Source organism: Tauraco erythrolophus, chromosome 22, assembly GCF_009769465.1.
Source record: "Tauraco erythrolophus isolate bTauEry1 chromosome 22, bTauEry1.pri, whole genome shotgun sequence".
NCBI lineage: Eukaryota > Metazoa > Chordata > Aves > Musophagiformes > Musophagidae > Tauraco > Tauraco erythrolophus.
This window is the reverse complement of record NC_141486.1, coordinates 8,996,755-9,012,353: the sequence shown is the minus strand read 5'-3', so window position 1 is coordinate 9,012,353 and position 15,599 is coordinate 8,996,755. Positions and strand designations below refer to the sequence as shown.

General features: G+C 47.6%; 1 protein-coding gene across 3 annotated transcripts in view; it reads right to left on the bottom strand.

Annotated features, from left to right (window-relative positions):
* COL5A1 (collagen type V alpha 1 chain) overlaps positions 1 to 15,599 on the bottom strand; it is a 155,077-nt gene that overhangs the window by 43,519 nt on the left and 95,959 nt on the right. For all 3 annotated transcript variants that reach the window (XM_086624974.1, XM_086624975.1, XM_086624977.1), the window contains exons 17-26: positions 15,410 to 15,463; positions 12,981 to 13,034; positions 12,017 to 12,070; positions 10,529 to 10,573; positions 7,608 to 7,661; positions 6,432 to 6,476; positions 5,753 to 5,806; positions 5,067 to 5,111; positions 3,923 to 3,976; positions 1,519 to 1,563 (exon numbers count right to left, since the gene is read on the bottom strand). In XM_086624974.1, coding sequence (XP_086481100.1) covers positions 1,519 to 1,563; positions 3,923 to 3,976; positions 5,067 to 5,111; positions 5,753 to 5,806; positions 6,432 to 6,476; positions 7,608 to 7,661; positions 10,529 to 10,573; positions 12,017 to 12,070; positions 12,981 to 13,034; positions 15,410 to 15,463 — 504 coding nt within the window. The remainder of the gene's footprint in view (positions 1 to 1,518; positions 1,564 to 3,922; positions 3,977 to 5,066; positions 5,112 to 5,752; positions 5,807 to 6,431; positions 6,477 to 7,607; positions 7,662 to 10,528; positions 10,574 to 12,016; positions 12,071 to 12,980; positions 13,035 to 15,409; positions 15,464 to 15,599) is intronic.

Here is a 15,599-nt window from a genome sequence, read left to right as displayed (position 1 = left end):
AGGAAGGCGCAGCAATAAGCAGAATGTGTGGAAGACAAATATACCAGTCATCTGGCTGCTTCGGACTGGGTGGAAACGGCAGCGGCCATCTGAAAACAGCTCAAGTTAGCACAGAGCTACAGGAACATCACCTCGAGAAGGTGCACTTGGCTGAGCCAACAGCAAAGGTCCATACGATAGGAAAGGAGGAAGAGAAGAGACAAGACAGCAACAACTTGATAGAAAGGGGGTTTATACATATTATTGGCAATTTGTGTTTTGGATTAAAGACAAGAACCAGTTCTCTGAAAGAGGAAGGACATGTTCTGCTGTCTCCCCTCTCCCAAACCATCCTGGTTTTGCAGTAACACAGCAGAGCTTGTGATGATGATGATCACAGATCGGAGTTATTGCTTGAAGCTCAAGACTGAGCATGATGTCCTTTGGCCTCAGCTGTGTGGGAGAGGAGACACTCCCAAAGCTCCTTTCTGGCACTGAAAGCTGCAAATCCTCAGGAACACCATGAGCTGTGCTGGACACGGTGCCTGATACGCACCCTGCAAAAACTCTCCTTCCCACCCTCGCTGCCACACTTACACCTGCACATAAATCACTTTCTTTATTGAACCCAGTTGGCTTTTGCTTTGCTCAGTTCCCTAACTAAACAAACACTTTCCCACTTCTCCCAGCCTGAGATGGACAATTTTTTCCAGCCTGACACCCAGACGGAGCCGACAGGTCCACCAGCATCCCAGACCTCATGCAAGTGTCAGCCAGAGGAGACCTGCAGCCCCAGCCCTGCTCCGAGACCACCTCCCTAACATTTGCTGAGCATCTCCTGGCCCAAGGTGCACCGGCACAACCACTTATTGGCTCCTTATATTCTGCAGAGGCCAACGTTGGAATTCTCGGCCTCGTGTGACACCAGCCGGACAAACGGCCGCGGGTTGTGCTCCGTGCAGCACCCGAGCGGACGTCCATCAAACCAGACTGCGCTCTAATCAAAGACTTCTGACAAACATAATGTTTTTCAACCCAATGGGACACAGCGGGAATGCAGATGGTAAATCTCCTGGACAGGCGGACGACTGTATAATTCAAGGACTCTAGCCTCCAGCAATATTCTCAAATATATTGTTAAAGAGGGACTTTGAGAGGGAGGAGAAGAAAAAGGAAGACCAGAAATACAAAAAGAGTTATTTCCTGCACTCCCTGTGCCATGAAGGATATTTATTTGTGTCTGATTAAGAGAAGGCTTCCCTTCACTGTCTCAGTTTTCACGTCCACGGGGCTGCGGAGCGCTACTTGCCTGGAAAGCTGGGAGGAGTTGAAAAAAGACCAGCCCAAGCACCAGAAGAGTCTCCCAAGCAGACGAAGGCTGGGCTCAGCTTTCAAATTTCAACAGGCTTTGCTGCTTGCCTCCTCCACTGACCCACCTCTCCTGGCTCCCGGCCATCCCTGGAGCCCCATGGAGATCTGTCTCCATCCAGATACCGTGACTTTCCCTTTAGCAGTGATGAGGATCTTGTTGACACCTACCTGACTCCCCTTCTCTCCAGGAGGACCCTCCTTGCCAGGATGACCCTATAAATAAAAGAGACAAAGAGAAGAAGGAAATGGGTTTAGTGCACATCTAATGCTTCAGAAGCCAACAAGCTCGCTCAGGCAGCTATGATTTATTTGGAAGAGTTGCCCTTCAGGAAGCTCTTACTGATCCAAGTATGCCCACTGAAGTCAACTTGCAAGAATAAGCTTTCCCCAAAAGGAATAGAGCTGCATTTGGGTCCTTGGTGGCATTCTATCCAGTTATTTTACACTTTTACTCTTCACCACCCTTCAGCAGAGAAGCACAAACCATTTTGCAATATGCTTCACGTATTAGAACACCTCAGTGAGTTCAGCAGCAAGCAGCACATAAATTTTGCAGACAGGAAAACAGATAAAATTAACTCTGTGTGTTAGCAAACTTGTGAGGGTCATAAGATGCCCAGACTGGTCAGAGCTCCTCATTAATTTCCTAATTCCTAGAGTCCATTACAAGATCTCATGACAAATGCTTAGTTAAACCTGCATCCCTGCTAGACGGCGGCTGGCTGGATGCTGGCCAGCATTCCTCTTGGGATTTGATGCTGCGTAACTCAACATCCAAGAGTTTCCAACACATTGTCATTCACGGCCTTTAGAAGCCTTTTGCTGGGGTTGCAGTCAGTAGAAAACAAAAGTGTGAATTGCCTCAGATAGAGCTTGGAAGATTAGTGAGAAATAGGAGAAATCCATGAAAGTAGTTTTTAGTGCCGACTTCCCTACTGTCGGAACCAAAACAGAGCCAGGATGGAAGATGACTCTTTGGTTGGCAATGCCTGTACAAAAGCAATAAGCCCTCCCTGAGGGCACTCACTGCACACCCAGGGACCTTTTCTTTTATAGAGATGATGAGAGAACATCCAGCTGCTCTAAAGCCACTAAGACCTCTGCACTCAATGGTTTCTTTACTTATGAGCTCTTCTCTAAATACACAAATGACTTTCCACCAATATAACAAGGAAAATCGTAAAAGTATTTTCCATCATCAGTCTTCAGAACGGAACGTCAGACAAGCCAGACTTCATAAAACAAGCTGGTTTAATAAAGAAACAAAATGACCGCTGTCATTTTCACATCGAACAAAACGTAGGAGAAAATGCAATTGGAATTTGTCCTGTGAGTTTAAACAGCACCGAGAGCATCGGTGCACAAAGCAGGTCATACAAATGTGCTTGCCTTCAGCTCCTGACTTCTCTCTCTGCCCCGGGGGAGGCAAAATAGAAGCGTAGCAAGATTTCAAAAGCCTTTGTCCACTCTGCACTAAATCATCACCATTCTCAAAATGCCCATCTCTGTTCTTGCTACCAAGATCAAAAATTGATGAGCAACCTGGTTGGCTTTCGCAGTGAGGTGCTTCAGGCCCTCAGGGATTGTCAGATATCTTCCAAGACCAACTTCTATAAAGAGAACATGGGCAGGTTTTTGTCCTTGGAAAGAGTGACCCATATGCTCACAAACCCCCAAACCATCTGCAAACTACGGGGCTACCTGCGGCGAAGGACCCGCGTCCACGCGCACCCACACGCACTCAGCTCGGGGTCTGATCCAGCCTTCAGTCTGTGCAAAAATAGACCCGGCGTCTTCTCCAGCTGAACTTCCCTGGAGACTGCTGTAGGAATTTCACATCGAAAGCTACAGCCTTGGAGATGTTCTGGGCTTTGCTTTAGCTGCTCTGTTGACTCAGCTAACAGTTGTACAAATGTTCGAAATGCCCTCCATAGGAATGATAATCCCAAAGTGGGAAAGGTGATTATTTTTTTTTTTTTTGCCATACTCTGCATTTGCATTCTCGAAACGTAACGATTTTACATTTGTCATTCTTAAAACCAGGTGCCTCTGAGGTGTGTAAAAACGAGATCGGGTTTAAAGGCCAAAGATTTTTTTTAAGACCGATCTCCAGAGCAAGGAGCAAATAATGTTTAAAGTAGGATTAGGAGGAAGCTGGAAGAATACAACATGGACATGCAATTTCAACCTGTGCTTATCACCGTTCCGCAGCAGCGCCCAGCGGCCCCGGGCGAGACGGGAACCACCCCGTGCTACTGCTGTGCACAAACACGTGCACACAGGAGACCGTCCCTACCTCCGTGAGCTGTCAACCTCCCTCAAACAGGGAGGAGAAACAGGAGGAAGGGAAAGAGAGGCCTGAAGAGACGGTGAGAAGTACCCGGCACTGTGCTATGAGGCTGAGCGAAGCTTGGAGCAGGGCCAGGGCTTCTCAAGCTCAAACCCTCCAACCCAGCCGAAACACGAGCAGGTGAGCCTGACCTTGCAGGTCACCATGGTGCACCCCAGATGGGTGCAGGATCAGGCCTCACAGCCCTGGTGCCAAGCAGAGACCCAGGAGATGACGACTTACCGGAGGACCATCTGCACCAGGCATGCCAGGAAGACCGGGTTTGCCCAGTGGCCCCTAAAAAACAAACAGAAAATCAACAGCTGCAATGGTCACAGTCTCCAGAGCATCAGAGAACGAGGCTTTTCGGATACATTTCTTGCTTTTTCCAAGCTGTGAAAGGCTGCAGAGAGGTGAGTCTGCAGGAGACCCCGGGGCACGAGGCATCGAGCGCCGTCCTGCCAAGAGGGTGCGATGCTGCACGTGTACGTACAGACAAGTTGGAGGATATGGAACCGTGGGGCTCACTGGACTGGGAAACGCCCATTCTGTGATGACAAATGAGGTGATCAACTGGCACGGGAAGAGCGGAGCTGCCCCCATTAACTGTTCCTGCTGCTTTAACACCACTCAATGATTACTTTTTTAATTAAGTGACCCCCTGGTTTCTCACACCACCGAGGAGCAGCGCTGCTGCTGAGCGTGTGACTCGGCACTGAAACCCAAGCACCCTGTGTCTGGCAGAACTGACAACGTGCTCCTTCGCAGGAGAACTATCCATGATGTGTGTCCACCCCACGCTGCCAACACGAGCTGGGGATTGTCCCAGTAAACATGCCAGGACACGCGCTGTGTCCCTGCTCAACGGGACCTGAGCAAACACCTGGAGAATTACTGCTCCGTAGGCAAAACCGTTCCCCTGGTTTCAATCCCGACGGTCCCAGGGCTGCCTGGGGGGAACGGAGCCCAGCACCCACCCCACGTCGGCAGCAGTGGGAGAGCAGAGGGAGCTGGTGCAGGTTCGGGGAGGCAGCGGGAGGGGATCCTGGCTGAGCGAGCCAAATCCATGGGCTCTTCCCATTACCATCCTGCTCAGACTTCCAGGCATTTAGCCCACAGAAAGAGACAATTTTCTGTCATCTCCTAATGTTTTACCATGGGCTGACTTCAAAATGTTTCTCTTAAGATGGGAAATGAATGCAAATATTATGAATTAGAGGTAAACCATACTTTTTTGTCTCTCTTCTGTCTGGAATGAGACGCATTAGACTTTCATAGACACGGCTGCAAACAGATGTTGCATATGGGGCAAAGGAGCAGCTGAAGTAGCAAATGCATATTAATAGCACCAGTTGCCTTAAGTCAGAGCTGTGGTATTTAAACGTACTTTCTCTCCTGGGGGACCGATTGCGCCTTGTGGACCTGGAAGACCCTGTTTAAAGGTAAAAAAAAAAAAAAAAATATGTACTAGAGTCATTAAGGAACAAGTTATTCCTTCCAAATGCATTTTGGCAGCACCTCAGCTGAGCATCACTCTAGTGCCTGCAATGGCCGGGGACTTCCCCTGCTCCATTCATCCTCAAAACGTCTTGCAAAAGACGATAAAATTCCATTTTTGCACGGCATGTCTCCTCTGGAGAGCTGCACCGCTTCGCCGTGTGCAGCCAGGCTCATCCCCAGGATGGAAACAGAGATGCTCCGAGGAGCAAGACTTGCTAAGAGCCGAGGAGAAGGCTGACAGCAAGGCCTGGACATCTGTATTACACATCTGGCTCCAGAGCAACTGGACCATGGGATGCTAAAAATCAGACTTGAGCCACAAGATGTGGCTCGGCCGAAGAGACTGCTTGGACCTGAGTTTGGCTTTGCATCTCAGCAACGAAAGCCAGGTGAGAACCGGGGTGGGATCTGAAACTGGGAACGTTTCCAGGAAGATTTTGGGCCAGCGGTGTATCGTCAAGCCAATTCCCAGCAAATCTTCGTATTACTGGTCCCGTTTCTGGTGGGGGAGCAAAGTTTGTTCAAAACAATCATTCCTTTTTCCTACCCATCAAAAAAGAGTTTTCCTCTTACCTGAGCACCTGGGTTACCCTGCTGTCCCGGAGGACCCGGCTCACCCTGCGGACCCTGCGAAGAGACAAGGGCAGAGCTGAAGGCAGGAGGGGCGAGAGCGGGGCCGGTGCTTCCAGCCCCTGTGCAGCCCCGCACCCTCCCGCAGCATCTCGACCCCCTCTTGAACCCGCTGCCATCACCGAGAGCTCCTGGGAAAGGGAAATGGCTTCTCTCTGTGCCAGGACAGGGAGGGGTGAAGTTATTTCAGGGCACGTTCACTTCTCTGCACGGACATGGAGCCCACATGAGCTGAGCAGGGTTTTAGCGCTACCTGGCTTTGCTTTGGCTCTTCTGCAGCGACTCTGTTTCATCCGATTAGTACAGAGCATGAGGCACATCAAGGTTTTTTTCCACCCCCCCTCTCAGTTAAATTACTATATTTTGATATTCATTAGAACAACACGCATCTCGATGAAAACGTTTGATCTTTCATGGGGAAATAATGTGTAATTCCATCAGAAATTATAATAAATTAGCATCCATTTGCTGTAGGAAGATACTCTCTGTGGTTTTCACAGGCTCTGATAGGAATCTACACCAGGCTAAAAAGCAATTAGCGAATCTAATTTAATGGAATACCTTTTACATTTCACTCTATATAATATCCGGACTGCCTGTAAAATTTGCAGTGGAAACTTACCACATTCCCCTTGGGACCTGTTTGTCCATCCATACCAGCCACACCCTGAGAAAGGATTTAAAAAAACAGCACTAAGAAAATATCTGCTTATTCTGCAGCACAAAAGCACAGAAATTGCCATAATAATAACAAAACATCCAGAGGTCCTTTGGACCGCGTGGAAAGTGAACAATTTTCTAAAGGTGCTTGGTAAAGCAGCCAATTCCATGAATCCAGTTGACACTTTAAAAAGTCATTTCAGTGTTTTCCCATCGGTTTAACCTGCCTGTGGGGCAGAATCAGCGCCACGTCGGGCAAACCCTGGCTAAGGACCACAGCCAGATCGCCTCCGACAGCGGGCGGGCACGGAGCAGCGAGTGAAAAGGGAAAACTGGACAAAAGACCTCACCTGGGACGTGAATCCATCGTTCAACAAGGGGCAACTGGGGTCAAACACTCCCTGAGCATCTTCGTTAAGGAGGTAACAGGGTACATGGTCAACTGGAGGTGTCCCACTGGGGGTTCCCCTGCCACTGTTTTGTTTTGGGCAAGGTCTCGTGGGAGGTGAGAGTTTCGGAGCAGATCCTGAACGCTCGTTAAATTCAGCAGGATGAGGAGCTCACAGTGAACGTGTCTTTGTGTCCCAGGACAGGCTAAGGGCTTCACCATTAATTGCTGATCCCTGTTAGCTCTAGCAGCAGCCCAGTTTTTTAAATTCTGGGACTTGAGTGAGCTGCAGTGATTTACGGAGCGAGCCCCTGCATCAGCACTCCCAGCAGCGCGCGACAGATAAGGAGACTGTCTCCCGAATAAAAAACGGCACGTCCTTTCCTCGGCTTTCGCCCGAAATATGAACAAACTGCTTTAAAGCCTCACCAGCCCTCAGGCAAAAGTTAATAGCAAAGCCACGGTGTTAATAACTCTCATTCTTCCCTTCCAGCCTGAGCGAGGCATTAATATTTACTCAGGTGGGCCAAATCTTGAGCTGCCGTAAATGGACGTGATGCCACTGAAAATGGGGGAGAACATGGATTTTGAGTCATAACTTTTTTTTTTTTTTTTAATACCACTTCTTTTCACGGCACGGATGTATAAAATTATGCAGCTGTATTATCTGCTTGAATGACTAACGGGGACAGGGTGTTTTGCCCGGAAAGCTCAGCTGACTGCCCGAGGGTGGCAGCCCCAGGAACTCACCGGTGGCCCCGGGGGTCCCGGTGGCCCCTTCGGTCCCAGCAGTCCTCGGGGTCCCTGTTGGAGGAAACAAACGGGGTCAGTGTTCCCAGTAACCCCCACCACTGCCCCGAGCATGGGTCGGGGTGAGCTCGTGCCCAGCTGAGCATCGCTCTGCCCACGGAAGCGTTGGGGCTGGCACCACAATGACCTTGCTGGTTTTGCAGTAACAACAGCTTTCTTGCTTTACAAACTGGTAAGAGAAACTCTGCATGCACATATCCTTGAGTTATAAAGATAAATAATATAGGCACAGACATTTATTCTTCAGATTGGAAGAAGGCCCACTTAAACCAACTTTTTTTTATTAATTTAATCATATTCCTGGATTACCCTGTAACGCACACGATGCAAACCACTTTGCAGCCAAGTCATTCTAGCCAGGGAGTATTATGAAGAATGATCTGATACCACCAATGGATCATTAGGGTTAGAATTTCAACATCTCTCCAGATTTAATTTTTATCATTGACAATCTACAGAACTCAGCAAGGCTGGAAAAGGGTTTCAGCCTGCAGCATAAATGGACATTCTCAAAGGCATTTGGTTCTTAAACCTTAAGCAGTCAGTACTCCTGGCATCACAGTGTTTTCTTTCCATTTCCAGGGTAGATTTCAATTAGATATAAGGAGGAAATTCTTCCCTCTGAGGGTTGTGAAACACTGGACCAGGTTGCCCAGAGAAGCTGTGGCTGCCCCATCCCTGGAAGTGTTCGAGGCCAGGTTGGATTTGAGCAACCTGGTGTCATGGAAGGTGTCCCTGCCCATGGCAGGGGGGTTGGAACTAGATGATCTTTGAGGTCCCTTCCAACCCAAACCGTTCCATAATTCTATGATTTTACTGATTCTTTGAAATTAGGGACCATAGGGGAACTCTGGGTGTTTACAAGGATGGTGCTCGTTCACTGTCACGGAGGAAAATCTTTCCTGATTGACAGACAGTTTTATCTGTCTGCCCAAATATTATACGTCCCTTTTCATGATGCAGAGATGACAGAGGAATTAAAATGAAATGTTACAGGATAAAACAGGAGACATTAAGAAAGTGTCTGATCTCGGAGACTGCGGGGATTTTGATCCTGCAAAAAACAGTTTGCAGCAAGAACTGGATGCATGGAGCAAGCAGTCTGACCCAGCTACTGCAGACCTTCACGGGCTAAAGCCTCGCACGCCGAGCCCCAGCAGAGCAGGAACTCTGCTCCCATCAACTGGCGATGGGAATTGGAAGGAAATGGAGCAGGATGAAGAGAAACCAACTCTGAAGTTCCACCATAGTTTAAGTTACTGTTAAATTTGGAAAGACCCTCTTTTGGCTCAGGGCAGAGAAGACGACAAACATGCAGATTTAGGGTGTACATACTTATGAAAAAAAGGTTTCCTGTAATGCAATTTAAACCTTTACTCCAGCCATCACAGATATTTTTACTCGTGCTGCTGAAATAAAAATCAACTTCCCTGCACGCATTATCATCATTTAAGTTCCTCTTTTGTTACTGTGTTACCTGAGCACATAAACGCTTTTAAGAAGTTAATAACCCATAAGTTATTGCTTAGACATGTGCTAAGGAGATAGCTGAGTTGATTAATCTTTCCCAGAAGTTAATCAGACATCTCGTCTATAATTTAGTTCCAGTGAGTCCGTAAATGCCAACCCTTCCCTTTCTCACATGAAGTGTGTCCAACAGTTCTCATCAATTACTCTCAGGCCACCACGCTGGGCCTTAGAACAACAAAATAAGACATTCTGAAAGCAAAGCCGATGGTAAATGATGGATAGTTAATGTTCTTTTCGTAACAAGGAAATGCATTTTGGATGAAATAAGCAGGCAACAACTGTACTACACACAAAAATCTCCAGCCAGCCAGAAGCAGAGTTTACCACTGCCAGTAAAGTCAAAAATACTTGGTATTGGGGGAAAAAATGCTTTCAGAGTCTCAACTCAACCGACAACCCAACTGTTTCTTTTCAGTGGGATACTCCCTGAAAGCATTTCTTTGGGTTGGTCAAGAGATTTTTGTCCAACACCACTAGCATCAACTTTTAACCTTATTGATACTAGGAACTCCCTCCTTTGCTAGCCCTGGCTCAGCTGCTCCGGTGTTCGCAGCATGTGGAGGCCCAAACGTTGACAAACTCTGCAGATTTATGAAGTTTTGCACACTGTGAAAAGAATATTGACCCCACTGAAGTCAGGGCTAAAATTTCCCTTGAGCTCAACCCTGCCAGGATTTCATCCTGAGATTTAAAAGCGATCGTTCAACACTGCACAAACTGAGCGTGTGGCCAAGGGAGCTTCATGGCTAATTGCTGCCATGACCCATGCAATAGCAAATAAAACCATTCCTCACTGCAGTCTGCTAGGAACGCTCACAAAAACTGTATTTCACATATGTTTACCATATGTAATTGCTACCCCAGCCCACTTACCTGAATCCTAAATAACACATCAGGAAGGATACATGCGGGAAAGGTATGAGACCAAAGCAAGTTGAGCTTCACATTTATAACTGATTTTTTTTTTTTCCAAAGTCTAGCCAGTGAGCAAACAAAAATCAATGAGAACTTTCTCATTAAAAAAAAAAAAAAGAGGAACAAAAAAACAAACACAAAAAAACAATCAAACGAAAAAACCCAGAAATCATCTTCTCTTCTTGGTGGCCATCTTAGCAAAAAAAAAGCAAACCAGAGTTGTTACAGCAAAGACAACTCTCTAAAACGTTCACATGGATCTTCGAGCAAGAGAAGCTCAGTCCCTGCAGGACCTCAGGGGTCTTGCTCAGCCCTAGAAGAGCTGCCCCATGGGACCTCTAAAAACACTGTCATCATCTCAAGACCTTGACCAAAGCAGCGCTGCTGTACATCAAGCCAAAGGAGGAGATACTCACAGGTTCTCCAGGTAGACCTCTGGGTCCAACTTCTCCATCATCTCCCTGCTCAGCAGCAAAGGCACAGAGAGAAGCAGCAAAAGAGACAGAACAAACCAGTTGTATTTCAGTCACATCACAGGTGTTTCATTCTTGTTAAATAATCACACAGAAAACCAGCTTCCCTGGAGTAATAAAAGGGCAGCCGTGCATAAGGAAGACTTCATAAGCCTGGCGACTAATACTGCGTGTGCAGAATTTACCAAGGATTAGAAATGCTGTAAGGATACCTCATAATTCATGTCGATGTTTATAAAGATGGATTTTGCTAATAGACAAGATATTGTAGAAACGATTCAGGGCATGCAAGTCAATAACCGCCAGATTTAGTAGCAAACTGAACAACAAGCCAGCACGGGAGCGCTGCCCTGGGAACGTGATTTAGCCAAATTAGGGCTCCTCAGGTAAACCAGAGGCAGCAAAGGGGTAATTCTCCATCCCTCCATACTCATCTGCTGCTCATCCTCCACCAATCCCCCAGGAGCATTGGATGGTGCTTCCTGAGAGTTGCTTTTAAATCACCCAAAAGCTGATGCTCCCTCTTAGGAAATCAGTCCCAGCAGCCAGCCCTTGTAAACTCTCCTCTTCTGCTGATAGAATTCATGCTTTTCTTCCCAGTTACACCCTCTGAGCTTCTTTCCCCGTACACCTTGAATGGTTTCTTTTTCTCTCCAGGATTAAAGTTCTCCAGACACTTGTTCTTCCCCCCAAGACACAGGTTTGGTCTTTTCAACTTCAAAGCACTTTACAGCAGCAATTAATTAATCCTCACAACCTCATGGTGAGGAAGGTGTTATTATCTGTGCTTTACAGAGGAAACAAATAGCCAAAGGTGGAAAGAAAACATCGTGGAGGGGGGATTAGAGCCTGGGAAATCCAAACTCGCTCCTCCAATTAAACCACACGCTCCTCACGGCTACGGATTCAGCATTTTCAATCTCTCCTCTCAAAGCAGCCCTTCTAGACCTGCAATCACTTAGTCTGAGCTTTGCTAAAGGCGTTCAATTATTGAGTAAAAAGGGTGGAAGGAGAAATGAACAATTTAATCTTCGATTCTCGCATCCGTCTGGAATTGCTATTCCCCAAGCCTTGCTGCAATTTGCTGGATCTAAGAAAATCAGAAGCATCCTTCGCACACTGAGAGGATGCACACACTTCTTCTTGCGTTATTTTTGTCTTTTAACAAAAACTGAGTTTTCTGACCAGATCTTTATAAACAAATTCTTCTTTTTACTTGCATTCCCTCCCCCTTGCTCTGCTTCCCCCCACCACGGCCACCCGCACCATCCCCAGGACACAAGGACAAGGAGCTGCCGCTACCAACCGGCAGCGGACGAGATGCCGGCGGTGGCTGCTCTTGCCACGTCTCTGGCTGATATTGCATCTGCTTCTTGTTTACCGGAGTTAGTTATGAATTCAAAGGACTGCTGAATCCAGAGAGAGACTTACCCTCTCCCCATCCTCTCCAGGTGCCCCTGGGGGTCCGTGGGGGCCTGGCTCACCCTATAAAGAAGCAACAGAAAAGTCTCAGAGAAGGCAGCGGTGCTGTGGCAATAGAAAACAGTGGGTAACGCTGAGAAATCGAGCAACAGGCTTGACTTTTCTGCCTGCATCATGTGCTGAAGGTACTGGTACGCTCGTGGTCCCCATCTCCCTGCGCTCTCTGAAGCCCCTCTCTACCCGCTCAGGGCCACGCGTGGGCTCCAGCACTGATAACTGACGTCCTCCAGGGCCCAGAGCTCACGGGATTTACCAGGGAAGCTTTGGCAGAGGGCTGGGAACCAAGCAGGCACTGGAGCTCCTGCAGGAGAAGGACTCGGGCTCTGCACGCAGTTACTGCTTTACCCAAGGCGTGCTGTTCCATTTCGGGCTGGTTAAGCACCTCTCCCAGGCATCGTCTTCCCTTTCCTGGGTAGCTGGTAATCACGATGCCATCTCCGCTGTTCAAACATTTTATAAAGCACTGGCTGCACTCTCTAGGGAGGGGAGGCACAAACCGCCTGCCAAAATAACCAGCTTCTTGCATTTTTTCCCCATTGCTTAATTAGAAAGCAAAAAGAAAATCCTATTATGTTTTTGGCAATTTCCATCCATGACTGCACTGTCTAGAAGCAGGTTTTGCTTCTCGCTTTGTTTTTCAGTCTACGTTTTATTAGAACGATTTTTTTTTCCACCATTTCAATTTCAAGCAATCCCAGGAGGATCTTACAGCTTCCCGGGATGTGAATGCTGATCCTGGGAGGGATGCTGTGACATCCCACATGCTCTTACAAGACACTCTCGTCCTCTCCTAATCACACCATTGTGGCTGGTCCCCAGCAATAGCTGCCCTCCTCCCAGCGCCTCCCAGTATCTCCTCCCACCAAAGTGTCATTGCAGACTGTGACCAAAAGACAAGTGGAAGGGAACTTACTCTGTTTCCTTTCTCGCCAGGCAAACCAGCCAAGCCATCAAACCCTCGGTCACCCTAAAAGAAAAACCAGTTTAGTACACGTTTCCACCTGCTGTTGAATAACTTCCCAATTTGTTTCCTTTCTGTGCCAGAGGAATTGATTTTCTCCCTTGGACACTCAGCCTCCATGATTCCAAAAGTTATAGATTAAAAAAAAAACCCAAAACTCAGTCATTTTACTTTCTCCCTCCACCCCCAGCACCTACAGTTTTAAATGTCTCTCCATATGGACTTCAGAGCATCTTTGGGTGACTTCTCCACGATCTAAAGCATCTCGCTTCTGGACAGGTGTTCTAGTCCAACTATTTATTTTAATACTTTTTTAATTCCATGGAATTACAAACGACAACGCACTGGTAAGCAAACTGGACACAAGTATTCCCATGCCTGCCAACAGGTCCCCACACCAGCCTGAGCTCTACTGTAATCCATCCCATACATTCTTTTAACCCTCCTGGACACTCCAAGGAAACAAATACCTACACAATTAAATTCTAGAAACTATCTTAAGTCAAGCTCAGAAGACAGACCTGTTTTGACCTAGAAAGTAACATCATCAGCTGGTAAACTTGGTGATTTCACATGGATGCTTGAGGGTATTGCGAAAGGGGCACCTCCACGAGACCCTGCACCGACCCCAACGCCAGCAGGCACAAAGATAGCCACAACACCAGGGATGTATAGGGGATATATAGCCCCAAACCACTGATAATGGGAAGGCAAATCAAGGAGAGGATGACTCCCAGCACACCTCTTTTCTTACCCATCTCGAGTAGCTCCTGCCACTGCCTACTGCTGCAAACGCAGCTCTGGGCCAAACAGAGCTTTGGGCATCCTTCTGGGAAGCACGATGCTGAGCCCAAAATAACGAGCTCTGCTAAAAGGCCAGGTGTGTTAATTTGTGCTTGGCATCATGTTGAGAAAGCCATGCCCAACCTCCAGCCTCCCGTGGGCAGCACCTGCCTGCAAACGGCCGTGTGAGCATCCCCCACGTCTGCTCCTCCCATCTGCGGATGCTCCCAAAGGAAACGGGCAACTCGTTGAGAAATTCAAGTGTAAAGAAGGAAAAGCAAAACCCCCATAGTGCCAAGCACAGGCGGGCACTGGGATCCTGCCTTCCCAGGGCTTTCGCCCGTGCCCGCACAGCTCCGCTGTGTCGGTATGTGGAGAGCTCCTGGTGAGCCATGACAAGCCACAATAGGGCTTTTCCTCTCCAAACCTGCGCCCTGTTCTAGTCTCCCGTGTTCTGGGGGGAAATGGGGAGAGGGATGCACAGAAACAGCCTTTTCTCAAAAGCCTCAACTGTTTGGAAAAGAGAGAAGACACAGGGGTGTTTGCAAACCGTGGGCGACACCGGCTCCCAGCGCCCAGGGCAGAAGGCAACGAGCATCCTCCAGTAGTTAGAAAAGTCTCTTTTTCTCTGTAAAGAGGTGAAGCCGCTTGTATTTTCACGTTCTGACAGCATGTGAAAATAGTACCAGCTCCTCCCTTCCACAAATCCTTTACCTCTTAGCGAGGAAAGGAAAGGAAAGTCGATTGCACCAAGTGGCTCAAGTTGCACTGGCCCGGCTGAGGCGCACCCAGGGGAACGGGCAGCTCTTTCCTTTTGGCAGGTCCCAGAGCATCATTCTGTCTCTGCTCACAGCAAAATTCCTTCTCCTTTCCAACGCTGCTCGTTATTCTGTTTTCCCTTCTTCCCTGGCATCCACTCCTTTGAGGGCAGTCGACGCTCATTAAAGCACTTTACTGGATAAATGATTTGCAGTCTCCTGTCTCTGTATCAAAACCCCCCCATCTATTCCAGCTTTAAGTATCTACATAATAAAGCACTTAAACCTTCTAATACATGATTCCCTGAGCAAACTTTCTCTGCATTCAATTTCAGTAGAACTGCTTCTTTCTTGCTTGATAATTCCAGCAGATCACAGTTGAATGAAGGGATTTGGTCTCAAATAAAAATACAGGGCATTAAAATTCCTCACCACGCCTTCTACATTTCCTCACCCAGTTAATAGGTATTTTTTTGGTAGTTATATTTCAGGACGTTTCCGACTGCTCATTCATGTTTGTTTTTCATAATTGGGATTCCAAAGTATTTGTTCTACAACTGCAGCCAAGGGAGCATATTTCATTCTTAAGAGGATCCAGCAATTTAAAAAAGCTGCATCAAAAAAAAAAAAAAAAAGGAAAAGAAAGATTGCTGTTCTGCCTTCTAGGTGCGTGTTTAATTTCCCTCTCTCAAATGTGGAGCCCATGACCTCACAGGAGTCACTTGAGCATTTCAACAACCTCCTCTCCAAGTGAGGTAGGCTCCTCCTGCCAAGGACCCTCAGTTGGTGCTCACTAAAAAGCAGGTGCAGATTCCAAAAGCACATAACCACTGGTGTTACCTTCGGTCCTGTCTGGCCTGGCATTCCCCGGGCACCGTCACTGCCAGCTCGTCCCTGCAACAGACAAAAGCAAAGTCAAACACAACGGGTAAGGTGAAGCTGCTTCACTACATGCTGGGACACAGCCATCAATTCTGAATTTGAAATAGTTATCTTCCAGCCCAGTTTAAGATATGCTAATGACAATGTC